Source organism: Ambystoma mexicanum, chromosome 6q (assembly GCF_040938575.1).
Source record: "Ambystoma mexicanum isolate Mex_15411 chromosome 6q, UKY_AmexF1_1, whole genome shotgun sequence".
Classification (NCBI taxonomy): Eukaryota; Metazoa; Chordata; class Amphibia; order Caudata; family Ambystomatidae; genus Ambystoma; species Ambystoma mexicanum.
This window is the reverse complement of record NC_090937.1, coordinates 36,572,379-36,592,872: the sequence shown is the minus strand read 5'-3', so window position 1 is coordinate 36,592,872 and position 20,494 is coordinate 36,572,379. Positions and strand designations below refer to the sequence as shown.

Genomic DNA, 20,494 nt, shown 5'->3' with positions numbered 1-20,494 from the left:
CCTTGTCTTCACCCGTTAATCTGCACTTGGTAAAAACTACAGAATCGCAGTCAGGCCTATTTGCTGTATCTCAATTGTTATATGTATTTGTATTCACTTACTCTGCCTGTGCAGACTATTATCGTATCAGAATTTCAAGGACTCTAAGCGACTGTTTGTGTTTCCTCTTGTTCCCACCCTCCTTGAGCACTCTGAAACACTTGCCTGTGTAAAGGCACTTTATAAATAACCATTACCATGACCATATTGGCACCATAGACTCTTAAGGATTCTGAGTGCGAGCTGGTCTGCTAGCATTGTAATATAAGGACAACTAGCTTCAAGTAGTACGAAAAGTCAGTTGAATGGGATGTTAATGCTGAGATGGTAACATGCCCTAATTCCATTTGCCATTACAGCACATTTCAACAGCAGACTTGTAAAATGATGGTCTGGTCACTGAAATGAGCTGTGCTTCTACTTGCCAGTTTTGTCCTTCTTACACTTGTTATACACAATGTGCTAACCTGCCGATTCCTTGCATCTATGCCCCACCCCGACAGCCCCAGCCGAACACCACTGCACCACGCTTGCCTGCATGGTTTGGTTCCATATCTCTGTCGCTGACCTTTTTTAGCGCTTCCCTGTCCTTCCCAGGTGAGCCACCAGGGTGTGCGATTGTGCCATGGGTAGCCATGCTGGGTCCCCAGTCAATGTTTCTGTGACCTATCCTCTCATTCTCAGTTACCACCCTCTCTGGCCCTTGCCAGGAGCGCTGGTCCATATTTCCAGATTCTATGCCGCCCCATGTCCCCGGCTTGTCCAGGCCCACGTTCCATTCACCAGTGTGCTCCAATTGCCATCCTAATCTCCAGAGTGCATATTTAGGTTCTGACCCCGCCCGCCTCATCTTGGTTTAATCTCCCCATGCCTGTACCTTCCACATTGGTCTCAGCAGCATGTGCCTTTGCCCCAATTAATTGTCGTTTTACTTCCATTTCAACTCCTTTTAATCATTATATATATTGTGTCAAATTCCCCTTACATTTTCCCATATTGTTTGAATGGATAGGAAACATTTTGCCCTGAATATGAACACATAAAAGGTTTGTTGATGGGATTTCCACAATAGAATCATTGTAGACTGAGAATAATACTGATTAGGCAATGAATTTTATAAATGGTGTAAATGGTGGGAGAGATATATTTGTCAGAAAGGCTTTCCTCTTGTGGATGTATGAACACACAAATAGGTGAGAGTGGCCAGTGTCTTCCAGGTCAGTAGTCAGGCGGGAAGCGAGTAAATCGAATAAGGGTATCCCAACAAATCAGACGCTGAAGTACTCTGGCCAATCAGGGCACACTGAACGTGTCTGCCTTCCAGAATGGTTAAATGTTCTGCATGCTGTGAATGGGCAGTGCAGCCACCCGGATTTGGTAGAATGACAGCCACAGCCACCCCACACAATAAAATAGGCTGGGTGCAGTGGTTACCAGACTTCTGAAACACCAATCAGTAGAAGGGTAGGAGCAGATTGAGTCTGCTTCTCTGAGACTCTGCTCTGTAGTATCGTTGTTGGGATTGTTCACCCGGTCCTGGCAAAAAGGTACTAAAGAGAACCTAGACTGATTGAGACAGTCATAGAACCAGCGGCTTGTTTTACACGTTGCACCGCCTTTGGAGTTTTACAGAACAACTCACTCACTCAGTCACTCAGTCAGTGACCAATGGTATATACAAGTCAGGATGAATGAAGAACTTCACAAGAAATATATCTTAGTTTCCTGCACCTGTGGGAGACAATCTCTGGGGTATACAAGACAGAGGGTGAGCCAATACACATGGGTATAAATTCATTCAATGCTACTTCTAGTAGAGATGGTGAAACAACCATTTTGATCAATTGTTATAGATAACTGAAGATTCCTTGTAGGAAGTTTTGACGACTTCCAGATAATATAGCACTTGAGCACTACTTTTTTGCGCAAGGGATTCTCAGAGCCAAGGTTTGCATACAGAGACAGAATGGCTTCAGCAAAGTCAAACTTTGCAAGTAAACTACTCACCACTTTACTCTGGTTTCATACTCTAGCTTCTGTTTTGACATCTCTTGCTTCAAGCTTGAGACAAGGCTGTGAAGGGCACTGTGATTGCTCGTGGTGCTTGCAATAAATGTTTCACTGTTATCACTACTGCTAGTGGCCCGGCTGCTGCGACCCCCTGCACTTCTCCGGTCAAATTTGCTCTCAAAGTCTCCTGGGTGGGTCAGATCATCGTGAGGTGGGCCGTCTAATACAGGGTCCTCAAAGTTGCCACCATAAATATCTTGTTCAGGGCAGGTCGTTGTAGAGGAACGGCAGGAGTTGGAATTTTCTGGGAGGGATATTTCACAAGAGGAGGTGGACCAGGTAGCGCTGTCGACACTCTGCTTGTCGTCAGAGTTTGCCATAGAGAACTGCTGGTGCACATTGTCATAGGTGGACAATCTATGCTGTTGCTGGTTGGAGTCATTCACAGAGTCTTTTGGTTTGCTGTCCCGTAACGTGACATACCCATTGGGCAGCCAGCCTGCATTTCGGCTGTTGAGTGTATCTGTGCTGGAGATGCCCATCCGCACCACTCCATTTGGCATACTGTGCGTCCCCATTTTGGTTCCTGACGCCTTGATGGAGGACGTTCTCCTGGCTGGCAAACTCCCATTCAGAACGGGCAGATTTTTCTCATGGCCATCCACTGAGCTGCTGAAAGACCCATTTGTTACAATACCACTGCCCTTGTTAAAGGCTGGATTTTTTTTTACCAACAGAGGAGGACTCCTTGAAATGTCAGGTTTATGGACACTGTTTCTTGGGCTGTTCGACTTACTTCCGGTCAGTGTGGTGGTTGGGGAACCATTGTCACTGCTGCCCCTTTGAGGAGAGTCAGACGTATCCCAAGAGCATCGCCGCGCAGCCGTTTCCTTTGTGTTGTTGTTCTCTTTGTTCTGGATCTGCCCAATAATCATCTTCTTTTGTATGTCATTGTTATTGTTGCACATCTCCTGCCCAGTATGAAGCTGCACATCGGCCTCTTTCGGGAAGAGTCGCTCATGCTCGCTGATCATCACGGACATCAGCTGCTGGACGACCACTGTACCTGTAGCGCGGCAATACAAATAAGATGTTATATAACTCATCGACTTTGCGTAAGAGATATGTTACTTTTTCAGGACAGACAAACAAGCTACAGGCAGAGTCATGGCTGAGTATGGCTTTTGTTTGTCTACCATTACTATCAGACAATCTTCCCCATTGGACCTCTTATATTTATAGTCCCACCCAATCACAATCATGCCATGTTACTAAAAGAGCATTGAACAGAGTGCTCTGGGCCATCTCTTGATTTACCTAGAACTAGGGCAGGTTTGGTAGGGTTCTTGCTCCTCTAATAATGAGCATGTGTTCTAAAGGGTAGAGGCTTAGCATAGTTTCCCAATTCTGCCCCTTCTCTTAATAAGGTGCCGATTGATGACAAATGCCCTTTGCATATGCTTCAAACACATTTTGATACTAACAAAGACCACCATTCAGATTGGATATAATTACTGAGGGAACAAAAGGCAGCAACCATGCACTGTTTATTTCCTCTTGCTACAACTGTGGCCAGGCTACAGAGAGCGGAGAGACAACAGGGATGACCCCTATCCCACCTGAGAAGTAAGGTCCCCAGAGGTGGAAACCCCTGTAACAGATCTTACCCAGCAAAGTCACAGTAGACGAAGAATGACAACAGTGAAACTATGGTTTACGAGCCTTGTATGTGCAGTCAAAATGCATATGCTCGTTGACATGCGGCCAAAAGGAGAGTTTTATAATATGCCTCCATTAACACTGCTGCCTGTAGAAAGTGTGGAGAATGAAGGTGTGCATGTTCCTAAATGTATCGCCCCTCAACCAGAGAATTAACCTAGTAGTGCAAGTGCAGTGTCAACAGAAAGCAACAGTGAACGGTCAAGGTTTTGACAAGAGTGTCCTGAGGTAGGTGAACCGTCTAAGTAACATCAACAATCAAACCCCCAATACATTTTGTATAAAGTATTCAGAAAATTACATTTGTCTGGCATGCTAATATGGTGGAACATACACATTCCTTCGCCACCCACACATTTGAGCATTTACAGGAACATTGTTTCAACAGTGCTCCTTTCCTAGGCAGTCTAAATAATTATATGATGATTAAAAGAGCTACAATCCCAATAAATCAAGTTAGGCCATGTTTACAAGAAGCCTGAGTTTGGAACATAGGTCTGGCGTTCAACAGTTCAACCCTACCTTGTAGCACATGAGCTGCAGCCCTCGGCTCTCCAGATGCTTTGGACTATACCACCCATCAGTCCTGTCCAGCATTGTCCATGCCTAGGGATCATGGGCGCGTAGTACAAACATATGCAGCGCGCTCTTGTAGCATATTTAGCATTTAGTAAAATAGCTTGGTGTGTTAATGATCTTGCTGCAAGGTTTTGAGCATAGAGTGACGGTTACAGGTTCAAATCCAGGCAAGCAGCTTGAGCATTTCATCATTCCAAGGATGAGAAAACGATGACCGTTGAAGTATAGTTTCACCTTCTATGCAGTACCAAAAAAAAACTTTTGGGTTGTGGCAGGTACGGTAGAAGAGCATGGCTTCTCCTTAACTGAAACACTTAAAATGAACCCCCTCGCCCTATCTAACATAACCCCCTTTCTCTGAGAATCGACAGAGCTTCTATCCTTTTAAAAACTAGAAATGTATGTTTAAAACAATGGATGGGTGACATAGGGCGGCTTTCTCGCTGAGCATACAGAAATGTAGGACCAGCAAAAAGAGGCGCTAGGCCAGGTACTTTCTTTCTAGGGGACGCCCTGGTCCTGCACTGCCTAATGACAAATATTGCTGGGGACACATGTCTTGAGGGTGGTGCTGTTGTGTGTAATCCATCTTCAAGAAGATAAATATTGTGTGGTCCAGACCATGGTGCGGTCCCTGCTGGAGGGGTGAAATGCCACAAATGGGGATTGCTTGCCACTTTCCTTGGTCCTAACACAGAGTTTGGGGTTTGACTACCAGTTTGGTTTGTCCAGTGGTAAATGCTATTTCCTTTCCGCAAGCGCATCGAGGCGAACATATTATGTGCCATTATGCTTGCGGCTGAAGGAGAAAGCAAGAAAGCATGAGGTGCCTTATTCAGCAATGGAAAGTTCGAGAGGAGGACCTGAGTAGGAGAAACAATGACCTGACTTCAAAGAGCCACGCTGTTACTGCCACTAAAATAGCCCCCATGATACTAAACAAGTCCATACGTTTCAGTGCAAGTGACTCTACCTTCTGAGGAAAGGTGGCATTTTGGTGCCCCCTCCCTTGCAACGTGGGCAGATTTGCAGTTTCTGCCGCCAATATGGATGACGCCAGCACCCTACCAAAGCTGGTGCCTAGGATTTGCTTTCTGGTTTACAAGGCTTGAAAGTCAAAACGGCAGATCCCGGTGGACCGGCACACGACTGTGGATACAAACTGCTTCCTTTTAAATTCAAGACTTTGATTTTGCAGTTCGTGGCACCGGTAATATGAGGGCACAGAATGTTGTCAAAGGAGCTCTGCAGGGAATTCATAGAAGTCATTGAAGTAATGAGGTCGTGATGGCCATAATCACGGTCCCATTTCCAAGCCCGAGGCAGGTCTCCGGGGCCTGCTGCGATCTCTTGATCCTTAATTTCCCCATGGCCTGAGTCGCTTCACATGGGTTGCATTTAAATGTTTTGAGCTCCCCGTTGCAACCATGTCTGAAAAGAATTTTAATTCATCGATAGTTCTTGATGCAGTATCGCTTGCCAGCCGCAGAGAATTCGATCTTTTATAGCATTCTGTGGTGAAAATGAAAAACTGGGGTTCCTATCCCTCATGCGGCGGGATTAAGGTTATGCAGAGTTGCACCTGGTAGCCCTGGGAGGCTGGAGATGCCAAGCATATGTGTCTTATGCCGGCCTTCAATCAATGCCAAACTGTGATTGGTTTTCCTAATGATCAGGAAGCGGTCCATTACATCAACAAGCCTCCCACCTATTTGCCATTTTTAAGAAGTCAAATAATATATATATATCTTCGGGTTTGCAAAAAGGCCCTAAGGACAGTAACGTTCTTTTCGACAGAGTTATGAATTCGCCCTGAACTATTAGAGCGACTTCCACTGGTAAGTAAGAGCGAAAATATGAAACTTCTGGACAGGTCGTTTATCAGCCTTTGGCTATTGCTGAAATCGGCTCTCTACTGAGTTCTGAGATGCTGCACAAAACTGGAGAAAATGTGTTAAAACAACATTATGACTTCGACGCATAAAAGTGAGCAGTTGGGGAATTTGCCGCACAGCTACTGCGGTTGCAATCTGTGTGGGTGTTGCGGCTGTAGCGCGCCGCTAGATGTCGGTCTGCGTGTTTCATCAAGCACTTCAAGTTCAATAATCGGGATGCCGTCAATGTCGCCAAAAAGATGAACTGATTGCATTTTCAGGTCACATGTGACAAGAAACACAACGCATGAACCAAAAACCACAGAAACAAAGAACGCGTTGGTTGGGGACATTAGGTAGAAGACTAAAGAGCGGTCAAAGGAAAAGTGCGGGATTCGGAAGGACCCCCACCCCATTCTTACAAAGGAGAAATCACAAGAAATCCTGAAGAAACAGTAGTTGGGCTGCAAGTTAGGAACAGGGAGGCCGAGACAATGATTCAGATCTGAAAAAATCCTATGGGACTTTAAGACTCCTACATGTTGTCTTGACCATAAATTGCCCGCCTTTTGAGTGTTTCCCTTAATATTACTGTACAAACAGGGATTTCTAAATGAATGTTGGTGCAAACACCCGAACAGAAGTCAAATGTTTGTTGATCATCAGTCTTTCCAGGTTGGTTCCCACCCAGTTGGGTTCTGCTCCAGTGTACTCGCCACTCCACCACATGACTGAGAGTACTTTTCCTCCTCATCTTTCAGCTCCTCCCCGAAGGTGCAGCTCATGTGTGGGTTCTGGCTTTGGCCAGCATTTCCCAATGGGCTTCTGGGTTGGGACAATCAAGGATTTTAAGAAAGGCGTACAATAAAGTTTGGCAGAGCAAGGGCATGATGGTTTTCGCACCATATGGATGTAGGCTTCTCACAATATTTGGCACAGTTGACACTCCCTCACGCCATGATATGATATGATATGATATGGCATTTATAACGCGCCTTTACACAAGTGTTTCAAAGCACGAAAGTGTTCGAGGCACCAAGTGTTTTGGTTGCACTTTTCCATAGTGAAATAATGCCACTGGATTGTAGAGTTTGAACACGCTTTTATAGTAAGCAGGAAAACCTGTCGGCACCCAGTGTTGAAGTGAGAGGTCAGGTGATCCTTCTTGCGATTCCTGCCTCATCGTTTACTAATGCGAACGAGTCTGCCCAGGAAGCAAGAGTACCTTCTGCAATATCTGCAGCAGGATACACTCCTAATAAGGGCGCCATACTAATGCAGTGTTAATGAGTGTTATAGATCTCTTGTGTTACAGTTGACTCCGTGCCGTGTCGGTAAAACCAGGACGGCTGCCGCCGGAGTCATTTTTTATCCGGTGCCCGGGAATGGGCAATTACCAGGGCATTACAGCCCCGGCGGACCCAGTAATTGCCCGTTCCCGGGCACCAGAAAAATTGTACTTCCCCCACAGGGCTCAATGGGAATGGGGATGACATTAGCACCGGCACCATTCAGAATGATGCCGGTGCTAACATCAGTGTCTGCGGGCGGGTGGTGGTCCGCCCACCAGGTCAGAGCTGGTGGGCGGGAAGGCATCTGACTGCAGAACTCGGAGTTTGCCGGTCCAGAAACCACAGTGCCGGGAGTTTACCGGCACCATTACTACCGGACCGGCAAACGTGTAATGAGGCCCAATAAGGACTGCACCAATGCTCCTGTCGTTCAGGAAGGAAGTAAAGACCCTGTGGATCATTTAGGGCCTGCTACTCCTAGGCAAATATCACCCCTAGAATATGGGACATCCAACCTACTTCAACCATTAATCTCTCCTTCCACCTGCCTCTGCAATCTCCAAATTACTAGTATAGCATTCTATTGCTTCCTGGCTAGTTCAGAGCTATATACATCCAAACACAAATACAAAATGGCTCCTGTTAGTAAAGATATCTGTTCACCTACCCTCCATGATGGTCAAAGGATCCTCCACTTTCGGCCGCAGAATATTAGGACCAAACACTGTTGCCAAGTTCTGCACGCTCATCTTATTCACTCCCGAATAAGACTGAACCTCGTCTAAAAATCTAAAAAGAAAGACAAATCATGAAAAAGAGCTAGTTGAGCAGGCGTCAATGTCATCCCAACGTGGAGCTATCTCAATCAAGTGCATTATTGCCTGCCACGTGGGTACCCTGTGGGAATTACATTGGGGGGTTAAGAATAATGTATGAGGAGGGACATCATTCAGCAGCATAGGAGCCATTATGCACAGGGAGGACATGTTCACTGCCACCAATGGAACAGAAGAACTCCACCCCCATCACATTCTCCTCTGAAGAGAGTTTCTGAAGGTGTTCATAATATTTATGAGCCATGGGGGCCGAGATTACAAGATAAACATTGCTATGGATAGTTGCCCTGGTCATTAGTGGTGTGGGCCAGACCAGATCTCCAGTTTAGAACATATTTCAATGATGCTGAAGGGGATATTGGTTGCTTCAGGGGAAGGCCAGACAAGTGTATGCAGTTCATGTGATTTTGAGATAAAACAAAGCAGTTTGCAAAAGCAACTACATATTAATCAGGTTGTTTTTATAGAAAGGCAGGTGCTTATAGTATATAGTCACTGGTCAAGATCGCAGGTCTACTCTCCCCCACAATCCATCCACTTCCCAGTGCTGATAGCTTTCCTACATCCCCGCAGGGCCACATGTGCCCACATCCCACGCACCCAGTCTTCAGTTGCCACAGAGCAGAGAAGCGTGTATTGTTCAAATCTTGTAGGGGAGTGCAAGCCTCCCTAGTCCTAGTTTTCTTTATTTAAAAAAAAACAAGTCTGCAAACGAGAGCAAGCCCTAGTAAAGCAGTGCAACATATTAACATATTTGACCTTTTAGGTGTGTCTTGAGAGGTCGTCCGTTCTCTGCAAGAACTCTTGAAAATATATGTTAAAGAGGTGCCTTGGAGCCAGTGCGCTGCTTAATGCTGCAGAATAGTTCATCCTCGTGAAAGCATTGCTATAGCAGTGGCCATTTTGTAGAATGGAGTTGAGTTAAACATGTCGGGGAAAGATTAGAGAGCAATGGTTTTAAAAGCATGTTTCGTCCCCTGCTGCTTGATGCATTGATGTATATTTGAATGTTTGTGCTCTATTATATTGTTAATGTTATTTGTGCTGCTCTTTTTCTAAGGCCTGCACTACACCACAGGCCAAATAAAGCCAGGTCTCTGGGAGGGATCAGCACTCATAGGGTAACATTGACTCCAGCTACAGAATGTTTTCTTTTAAAACTCTGCAGGGGAAAGCACAGCTCCAGCAGGGCCAAACAGCTTTCTTTTGATTACAAATTAACCTTGGAAGGGATAACAATTGAAGGGTGCACTACTGAGAAATCAAACGCCTCAAGGCACCAGACATTGTGCACTGGCTCGCAACTCAAGAAACACAGGAGAGCACACAGAAAAGGCATTCTTATCAGACCCACAGAGGCCTAGTGAAACAGCAAACTGTTCAAAGGACTTCTCTAAATTTGAGACTTTTGACTGCTATTTGCAACTCGGGGGTAGATTATTCAAAACCAGAAGGGCCTACACCTGAAAGGCCAGTTTCCATACACTCTCTGTTTTGAAATTTGGGCATCTTGAGGCAAGGACATATCGAAAAATGTTATGGGTGCGATATTTACATTGCACTCAAACCATCATAACCGTTCCTGCTTCTCTGGTCATTGCAGCCATCATCTAATATGATAGTCCAGTTATGTCTAGTTGGTTACTTACCTGGAGTAGACGGAGTAGACATAGGAAAAAACTGTATTTTTCAGTATCTATTTTAAAGTAGACATCTCCTTTTCCTACGTCTGCTCCAGCTAAGGAAGCAAAAGCAGGTCGAGAGATGTCTGCAGCAAGCGGTGCAAGAGATAACTAGGGATTTCTGCTTGGCAGCATGCGTTAAATCTGCACCGCATCATATGGTCTTTGCCTTCCCTATTTGGCTTTACAAATATGCGGCCTCCTGATTTCCATTGTCGGTTTTGGATGGAATTGGAGAGCCCCAATTATCCCTCAAATATTTAAGGGTCACTGAAGATTTCGGGAGCAGAGACAAATATATGCGTGGGTCACTCAAAACAAAAGTGCTTGCTCCTAAGGGTGTTCAAAGTGCTCAATTTAAGGAGTGAAATCTTAAAAAGAAAATCAGATTCCAACACTGTGGTACTTATGAAACAGCACCTGCAGAAGACCTCAGGTAATGGAGTGAGTGACTTGTGAGCACATGACTGCGGCCTGCAAATGTGGCTAGTGATGATGTTGTTAAATTCAATCATGATGTGTGCACTTGATCCTGTCGAGCCCCTGAAGCCGCAAGGCGAGGATTAGGCCCTTGCAAAGTGGCACTTTTGGCTCAATATTCCTCCTTTCAGTTATTCCGCTGAACCAACCCTTTTCCTGATTTTACATGCAAAGTAGGCAGAGACTCAATTTGTACATATATCTGGACACCAGAGCCAGTACTAGCCAGCTTTCAAGAGCCATACACGACCAGATTTATATATAAATAGCACAAACCATTACTCCGTCTTGCATGCTCGGGCTGGCGTTGCAGTCTATGGGTAGGTATGGGCAGTAGCAATGAGATCAGACACTTTCAGGCACTTCTCTCTAAGAGATACAGTGCCCATGTAGAAATCAATGTTGGGAAGCGATCAGCAAACAAACTGAAGAAGGTCCACGCTGTTGACTATTTCCACTACTGAAGGGTGGCCACAGTCTGGGACTAGTCTTCTGCTGATGAGTATTCACAAGATACAATAGTATACTGCTCTATTGAAATGATATTAGAGGGGGGCATGAGCATGTGATATAGCTCAACCCTGACTGATGGGCTTGTACCATACAGCGGACTAGTGGGTTCCAGGGGTATCCAGTCATAATTTCGAATACAATATATTCGAAAGTAAAAATGTCAAAAATATTTAGTCGAAAAACAAAAATGTCGAAAAACAAAAATGTCGACTTTTTTTCGACTTTTTTCGATTTTATGTGTTAATAATAAATATTTTATTAAACTTTTTTTAAAAATAATTAAAGGTATTTCCATGGGGGGTGGGGGTGATGGGGAGGATGGGGGGGGGGGTTGGGGATAGGGGTTTGGGATGGTTTTTTAAATAATTAATTAATTATTTAATATTATATTAAAGATTTTTTAAAAATAATTAAAGGTATATCTATGGGGGGTGGGGGGGGGGTTGGGGTAGGGGTTTGGGATGGGGGGGTTGGGGGGGGACCCCCGGGACCCCCCCCCATAATAAATGTTACTATCTGGGTAAAAAAAAAAAAAAAAGTGTTTTGGGTTTTCAATTTTTTTTTCGACATTTTTTTTTTGAAATTATGACTTTTCCTATTATATGTATGTGTTTTCGACTTTTTTACATTCGACATTTTTTTTTCGACATTTTTGCTATTCGACATTATGTTTTCGACTTTTTGTCTATAAACCGGTTCCAGGTGGAGCTCCTGCCTATATGCAGACCACTGTCCTTCTCAGGATCTTTGGAAGTAGAGGGAAAACCATGAGAAAAGAACTTTAATGGCTGTTAATGGAAATAGATTACGAAATAATTAAAACTTCCCTCCAGTGCCATAGTGTAGCAGATCCAGTCTTCATATACTTGCGATTACCTTTTAAGATACCTACCGACATATATACGTCAGGAGATTATAGTTGACTGTTGGCAGGCTTTTCACTTGCTTAACAAACTCCTTTACTCCCTGGGGGAAGAAAGACAAACCTCACCACCTCTTCAAAGAAATAATTGTAAAAGCACAACAGCAAAAAAATAAATTGACTCACATTTAAAGTGCACACACATTAATATGCAAGACTTATTTTGTAAAGAGAAATGTAACAACAGCATTTCAGGAAACGTCCATGTGCTCCGGCATAAACATTGGATAAATAAAATACCATCCAAGTCATGGCAGAAAATAATGTTGCCTTTTACCTTTCGAGAAAAAGTATTGCGTCTTTGAAGTAGCAAAGCATCACCCAAGCCAAACTGGAATAAAGTCAAGCAACACCAGGAAGAGCACTGCGTGTCTGTTCAGAAGCGTAGGGCGGTTTGCTCTAATAAGACCAATACATGTGCCCAGAGTGACTCATAGTTTACTCCAGGTTGGCTTGGATGGTATTTTACTGGCTAGAATGGTAAATCAATTTGCTGTCTACAGTCCATGGAGACAGACAGATGTCTGAGGCACAAAAGCTTGCATATAGAACGCGTCCGTCTTTGCGGCCTGCAGACCGCTAACTGGGGCAGCTGGAGCCTGCAGCAGGAAAGTGGGAGTGGGCGTGGGGTGCAGGGGGCCATGCAGAACAGCAGAGTTTGGGGAACCCCCTTCCAAAAGGAACCGGGAATGTGCCGGGATAACAAAAACTGACCTTGTGGGTGCTGTGTTCTCGGGCTGTAACCTCCAAGGTCTGCTTTTTCTTCCTGGCATTCGGACATAGAGCAGGTAAATGGCTAGGTCATGTTCTGGCACATTCTCCCTGCTTGACCTTCTGCTAGGGCTTCCATTTTTATGAAATATGAAGTTACATGGGTGGCGTTATTATTATTGGTCAGCTTTATGCCGATGGCTTATTATCGTTGAATAGCTACATCTGAATGCACTTCTAGAAAAGTATCATATGGTTTGATAACAAGTAGGAAAAGTAAGAAGCAAAATAACAGCAGAGGCAGATAAGCATGGTGAAGCAACTAAGTTTGTTAAGGGATAAAGATCATATAAAAGAGGACAAGGACGTGGAAGATGGAACCATCAGACTGAAGTGAAAGCGTAAGAGCCAAATAAAAGATTGAATGAAGATAAAAATATGATTACTTAAACTCAGATGAAAAACCAAAGTACAGAAAATATTATCCTGGAAAGCAATGCAGTCTTAAAATATTGAACTTGTGTGCCCAACACAAGCCCTTTAAGATGGGTTAGCAATACTTTGAGATAGATGAGGATGCAGAATATACTCAAACATCAATAATGAGACTGACTCAGGAAGTTGGCAAAGTAAAACTGTTTTAATCTCAATTACATAAAACAGGGAGTACAACGAACATCAACGAACATGCTCGATCTTCTTACTCAATGCATTTCATAAAAAACACAGCTTATATACTAACAACTCCTCATCATTGACGTCAATCTATGTGGCAAACTACAAAAACCTATTTGGGAAAATGATAGGATTACAGGGAACATCTAGGTATATTTTCCATACTTATCAGGGAGAGTGATTGGGTTTCTAATGTCAGATGGGCAACTAAGCCCTCCTCTAGTACACCTCATTATGAATGCCATCAAATACATGACATCCCATTGGTTATACAAACTATAGGGCTCTCTATTACGTGGCCCTCTATAATTGGTTGGCACCCTCGTACCCCTCTGTATTATTCCACACACGCTAGCAGCACGCAGGCTGGCACCCAGGTGCTGCTGGGCTGGTCATAACCATAGCTTCCCACCTCATTAGCCTGTCATCTATCATCACTCTTGCCGTCTGCCAGTCAATTAGCCCTTTGATGATTGTCCTTGTAAATGTTCTCTGAGCCTGAGAAGAAAAGGGAGTATAGGCATACTCTGTCCTTTGGTTTCGATGCCACTCATCCCAGTGTCTATTTCCATCAGACCATGTGACTGGAGACCATGTTTCAGAGTATTTTGCTGTATTAAACTCTATTAAATGAAGAACCTCTGACGTCTTTAATGTTCTTGCACCTCACCTCAAACAGGAGGAGTTCATTCTCTTCACATGTTTTGTAGCTTCTTTAAGAACATCCAGGCTCACAGTGGCCTTGATTTTTCTGGTGCTGGGCCAGCCAAGCCTTTCTTCGATTCACCTTCGTTATTAGCTTATTTTCATAACTGCGTCACACTGAAAAAAAGCCTTTCTGTCCAATGGGTCCAAACTCTGCTAAAGTGAGTTGTGGAATATCTATAGTCCATACATTCCTATGCATATATATTGGTGCATCACCGCAATCTATTCACTACGTAGCCAGCCTCAAGAAAACTTTGTCTGCTTGCATTACTGCAACTGTTCATTTGTAAAATGACTTGATATCTTCTTCATTATCTCTATAGCTTGAGCTTCTTCATGTTGAGCCCGAAATGTTGCTAATCTTTAACACCTCCTCCTTTGATTCTATAGAATGCCAATACTCTTCAAACTTCTTCTGCATGATGTCACCAGTCTGCTTTCTCGCTCGTTTTTGCCACTTCCTCTGGGATTTCATTCAAATAGCCATCATATATTCATGAAAGCATATGATCCTTAGCGGTATAGGTAGTTTCACGGATACTGCACGTGTCTGACGCTCTGACTCCTAACATATAGGCAACATGGGGGAGGAGCTTTGAGTGAGGGTACTTGGCTCCACCTCTACAATGTGATATCTAAAGCAAGTTAACACACTTAAAGAAAACATTTAACTTCATGTGACACCAACAGTGACATTATCACAGAGGACGTGTTGGCCAACTTTGAGAATATCATTGTGACAGGGGCCAGGGAAGTAAGGGCACATCGTCCTGAAGCATTGGGAGACAAGGCAGCCTCCTGTAACATCTAATGCTCATAGCTCAAGACTATGGACTTGCTGAACAATTAATGTATATTTGTGAAGAATTGTTTGCTGCACACATTACATTCAGTACTGTTTTGTGAGTGGGTGGCTATGTGCTAGCAAGAGGAGCAGTGCATTTGAGCTAATCCTCCATTGAAGCAATAAAGCGGGTCTGACTAGCTACACATCCCCTATCACATAGCCCAGCATTGCTCACTGGCATCGTGAGCAGCTGCTGCAGAACATGGCAGATGTACACAGAGCTGCAGAACACTGATTCTACTTCGGTCCTTCTTCCAAATCGCGCTCATACATTTTAAACCCTCTGCCTCCACTATAAATGATAGCTGCTGAATCAGGATAGAGGACAGAAGGATAATCCCACCTGGGGTTCTCAAATAGGGGAGGAGAAGCAAGGAGCGGGAGACAGGAGTGAAAACTGGGCTGGGCCGAGAGACTTGGGAAACTAGGGAAGAGAAGAATCCATCCTGAGGATCACTGAGTAATCAGGATAGTCCACAGCCATATAAAGAAAGGTGCATGTGTGTCTGTGTGCATGTGTAATGCTATGCACTCTTAGGTTTGGAATACTATACCGTGGCTCATGTTGAGCCTTGCCTTGTGTAAAATGCCTGAGTAAAATAGATGCATTCAAGTTTTGCACCAGCATTTTTTACCCACCTATGACGTTATCATGCTCGAGTAAATGCTGTGAATTCCTATGGAATACGCCTAATTTTTATACCAGAAAAATGCAGGTGGAATCCATAGCGAACCGTTGTGAATGCTCCCTGCCATGCTTAAATGGCAGGTCGTGGTTACTCTAGTTGCACTGCTAAGTAAAGGGGGAAACATGCGTTCAAGCAATTACGCTTGTGTTTATACCTTTGTTTTGCACTGTGCAAATGACAAAAACAGCAAAATGCCCCCTCTGTCTTATGTAATGCTATGCCATACCTTGCTTAAGCTGCAGGGACATGTTGTGCAATGTTTTTTCTGTTAGGTAAAAATAATATATATCCTAACTCTAATTGCAAGTTACTTTGAATTTACGCTTTTAATATATGTTCTTTTCATGGGCATTCCTCCCTCCCTGCCCCTCACCCCCACACACACCTCTGTTTGGACTTCCACTTTCTCCCTCACTGCATCTAAACTTTGATCCATACTTGTGTTTTTAGCTTTTGTGAACTATCCCTCCCCAACTGTAGTCTTCTAATAATGTTTTTAATGTATTGGTTATTAAGGGAGTTTTGCTGGTTTTTAATTTTCCTTTTATATGCATTTATTGACCACTTCTTATTTTTTGGGACATGATGCAAGTCTAGTTAGACTAGCTGGATGGTCAGGTTATATATTAAGTCATCTTTCATTATGTAATTTCACATGCAGGTCTAATGTCAAGTGTTTTGAAGCAGCCATAGGTAGTCACTCTTATAACACACATATACATAGAAAATATACATGAGCAGCATTGAGTTTATGAAAATGGCCGTAACACCCAAAGTAGAACTGCACATGTAAGCTGGAAAGCAGACTACACCCTTGTTTGAATGTAAGATCCACATGCTCGCCTCTATTTACTGAAGAAGGTAAATGCGGCTCGGGTCGAGAAGGCTGGACAAGGCTGGATTATACAAATAAACTTCCAGGAGAACCCAGACTGAACCCAGAAGTATCCTGCCTCAGACATCACTATATCTATGTGTAGTTAGCCATTTGCAGACCCTTCCTGCTCGGCTAACTATCGCCCTATCTCTATCACACCTTTCATGGGCAAACTCATTTAGAAACTGGTCATCTCCCAACTGACCCTCCACACCAAAGAGGCTTGCTGCCTCCATGACCACCAGTCTGGTTTCAGAGCATCCAGAGGAATGGAAACTGCTCTCCTGAACACGCGTGAAGACCCGCTCTCTAATCTGGACTCTAACTCTCCTTCTGTTCTGATCCTCCTCAATCTTTCCTCTGCCTTTGACACAGTCAACCATTCCATCCTCATAAATCGTCTCCATGATACCCTAGGCATCTCGGACCGGGCACTGGTGTGGTTGGGCTCCTTCCTTTCAAACCGCCCCTCCCCAGTGCAAACGGGCCCCTTCCTCTCCTCCACCTCACTCTCTACCTGTGGCATCCCTAAGGGCTCTATCGTATAGCCATGACTCTTCAAGATATACCTAGACCCTCTGGACCCTTGATCACTTCCATTTCTCCTAATTTCCAGTGTTATTGCTGATGACACACATCTCTGCTTTAAGCTCCCATCCTCTACCTCAACTCCTTCTTCACTCATACCTGACTGCCTGACTGCAGTTCAGGCGTGGTGCTCAGCCAATGATCTCTGCCTTAATGCCAGTAAGACAGAGATGCTTCTCATTGGGACGCCTGCTCCCTGTTTCCCCCCCACTCTCTGGTCACCCTCCTTGGGCCTCCTCCCCTCAGCATCGTGTGATGCGAAAACCTTGGGGCTATCTTTGACTCATCTTTCTCTTTCTCTCAGTACATCACAGACCTTGCCAAGAAGTCCAACGTTCAGCTCCACCTCCTCAGGGGCATTCTCCCTTTCCTCACCTTCCCCCAGAAACTCAATGTCTTCAGAGGTCTGATTCTCTCTAGGCTGGACTACAGTAACAGCCTCTTCCTCAATAATAATAATAATAATAATAATAATAATAATGATGCTATATTTGTTATTTAGCACTACACACCCATAGGTCTCAGAGCACTGAAATAAAAGAAGTCCTTACTATGCTATAGAGCGTTACTCAATTTATCGACCTCGGAAGGATGAAAGGCTGAGTTGACCATGCTGGGATTCGAACCTGCCACAGCAGACTGCACACTGATATCAGGGGTGAGCACTTAGCTCACTGTGCTGTCTGCCTCTTTCCTCCCTTCATCCCCTTCAGCTAAACCAGAACCAGGCTGCAAGACTTATCCTTGGCCTCAAGCCCAGGGACTGCATCTCTCCAGCATTAAAATCACTCCACTGGCTCCCGGTGACCGCAAGGATCAAATTCAAGGCACTTTGCATCATCCACAAGGGTGTCTAGGCCCTAGGACCTCTCTAAATCCAGCTTTCTCTCACTAAATACCTCCCTACTAGAGTTCTTCAGTCATCTAGCTCCAACTCTCTGTGGGTGAGACGTTTCTCCAAGCAGAGAGTGGGAGGTAGATCCCTTTCCTCTGCAGGCTCCTCCCTCTGGAATGGCCTCCCTGATCCCCTTTGATTTTAGCCAGATCTCCTTAAGTTCTGGACACTTCTCAAGGCCTTCCTTTTCCCCTCTCCCCCTTCGTGCTAATGTCCCTCTGGCGCTGCTACTGGTGCCAGGTCCCTTCTGAGTCATACAGGGCTCAGACCACCCGTGACCAGTCCCCCCAGCATTCCTTACCAGCACTTGCCCTCGGGCTTCCTCCCCCAGACTAGCCCGATTATAGTCCCCATGTCCATCGCACATATCTGCCCTTTCCCCTTTTCCCCCTGGCACTTGTCCTCATTGGCCCCCTTCAGCACTTGCTCACCCACTTTGAGGCCCACCCTTGCACTTCTCCCCCTCTCATCCCTGCCCCCTACTCCTCCGTCCCCTGCACTTATCACCTTGGTCTTTGTACTTGCAAGGCAGGATTGCTACAAGGCGAATATAACTGTCATTGTTGTTTTCTTTTTCCTATGCCCCCCCCACCCATTTTTTTGTCTTGTGGCGCCTGGAAACACTTGTGTATAGGCGCCATACAAATGCCCAATAAATCAAATAAATAAATAAGATTCCTCGCAGACCTCAAGAACTTCGAGGGGGCCTTGTGAAAGGCTTTGCTCCCATAGGAGCCACGGTTCAAACTCCACCCCATTTGAAAATGCTCATATTTCATCCTAGATTTCCTGTGTGTAGTACACCATTGTTTGTGGTTGTTAGGGTCTTACATGAGTGTGAAGTAGAAGGTCTTTTCTCCCCTCTCTCCTATTTTATGGTTTCAGCACGCCTCGTGCAAGCCCAACCATTGCTGAGCTAAAGGCATGCTCATCTCCCTAAATATCTTGCACACAATGAAATGCCTAGATGCTCTGAGACTGTTACAGAGTTGATTTGGCAGAGAATACAAACTTTGTAACACAAGAAAGACAAAAGAATCAGAACATTTTGGCAAAATGAAAATTGGAAATGTTGCTCTTTTTTCAGGGAGTCGCTATGAGAGCAATCTTGCATTTCTGACATGCCACCACTGCAGGCTGTTGTTATTAAAAGGGTTTCCAGGTGTACAAGCTGCCCAGATCACAGGATCACTATCTCCTTGCCTGTGGTTCATTTTGAAGAACATTCACTCTATTTCATGCCCATTCTCTCCACTTTGACTGGCTGGGGAGGCTTCAGTGCTGATCTTTGGGTGCCCCACTGCTCATTGTGTTGGCCTGCCACCTAAAAGAGCTCCGGCCGGCTCCTCAGTCATCTGAGGTGGCCTTACTATGGCATAAAGCGCAGCATAAGTAACAAAGCATGTAATTGGGGGTCATTACGACCCTGGCGTTAAGGGTTTAACGGCGCCGTAAAAGGTGTCGGCGCCGTTAAACCCTAAACGCCTGATTACGAGGTCCCTTCCGAGGTAATTACGGTACCGCAATTTGCGGTACCGTAATTACTGCCTTCCCCAGTAATGGAAAAATGGGAATGTGGAAGGGCCAATGGTAAATGGGGAATTACAGCCCCGCCAACCTTGGAATTGGGCGGTATTTCCCCATTTACCATTGGCAGACTCGTTAAAATACCGGCAGCAACCATGGTGCTAATAACGCCATTGGTTACCGCTTGTGTTGTAATGAGGGCCATAGACTTATTATTAGTGTGAAACCATAGTGCCATCAGGCCGCCAGATTTCATAGAAGGACTGACATCTGCCCTGTTTGTCATACATCCACAGACGCCATTCACACAGCCTAATTAACAAGATTTTCTCTATTTTCTCACAGTAGATGGCAATGTTTTATTATACTTGTGTAGCATACTTCCAAGTAAGGCACCCGTCTTTCCCACCATGAAATAAAATAAAGTCTAGCATGAGATGCCACTAAACAAATGCTTAACAATAACCTTTTTGCCATCAATGCTCCATGCTTTTTCAATTGTATAGTACTACTTTGAGTACACCATTCCCTTACCTTCTGTTACCAACAACATTCATCTTTATATACACTCTATTCTTGACTATGCCACTCATGTCTCAGCCTTGGCAGCCACTGAGTTATCGGACTTGGGTGCAACATATAGAGATACCCCTGCAAATAAGCCACAAAACTTCCAGAAATGCTCAAGCACACACTCAAGCCCCTCATGCATCCACCATGACATTGGGCCTCATTACAAGTTAGCCAGTACTTATCTAACGGTGCCGGTAAAACCGTACCGTCACCGTTTTCCGGAGCGGCTAACTACGAGTTCTGTGACCGTGTGGTGGTACACTCGCCAGGTCTGACCTGGCAGGTGTAAAGCCACACGGACGCGGAAACACCAGCACCATTACAACATGGTGCCAGTGTTTCCACTTGCCCATTCCCATGGAGCTCTATCCACGGGAATGGGGATTTACAGAATGCCGTCTCTGGATTTACCGGATCACTAAAGCTGTAATGCCCCGGTAATTCCGGCAAGTCCAGAG

The 20,494-nt window shown here is 44.8% G+C and overlaps 1 protein-coding gene across 8 annotated transcripts in view; it reads right to left on the bottom strand.

Moving 5' to 3' along the window:
• Positions 1 to 20,494, bottom strand: part of ARHGAP24 (Rho GTPase activating protein 24) — a 1,622,143-nt gene that overhangs the window by 5,436 nt on the left and 1,596,213 nt on the right. For all 8 annotated transcript variants that reach the window (XM_069630408.1, XM_069630414.1, XM_069630413.1 and 5 more), the window contains 3 exons: positions 11,917 to 11,990; positions 8,181 to 8,302; positions 2,047 to 3,115 (listed from right to left, as the gene is read on the bottom strand). In XM_069630408.1, coding sequence (XP_069486509.1) covers positions 2,047 to 3,115; positions 8,181 to 8,302; positions 11,917 to 11,990 — 1,265 coding nt within the window. The remainder of the gene's footprint in view (positions 1 to 2,046; positions 3,116 to 8,180; positions 8,303 to 11,916; positions 11,991 to 20,494) is intronic.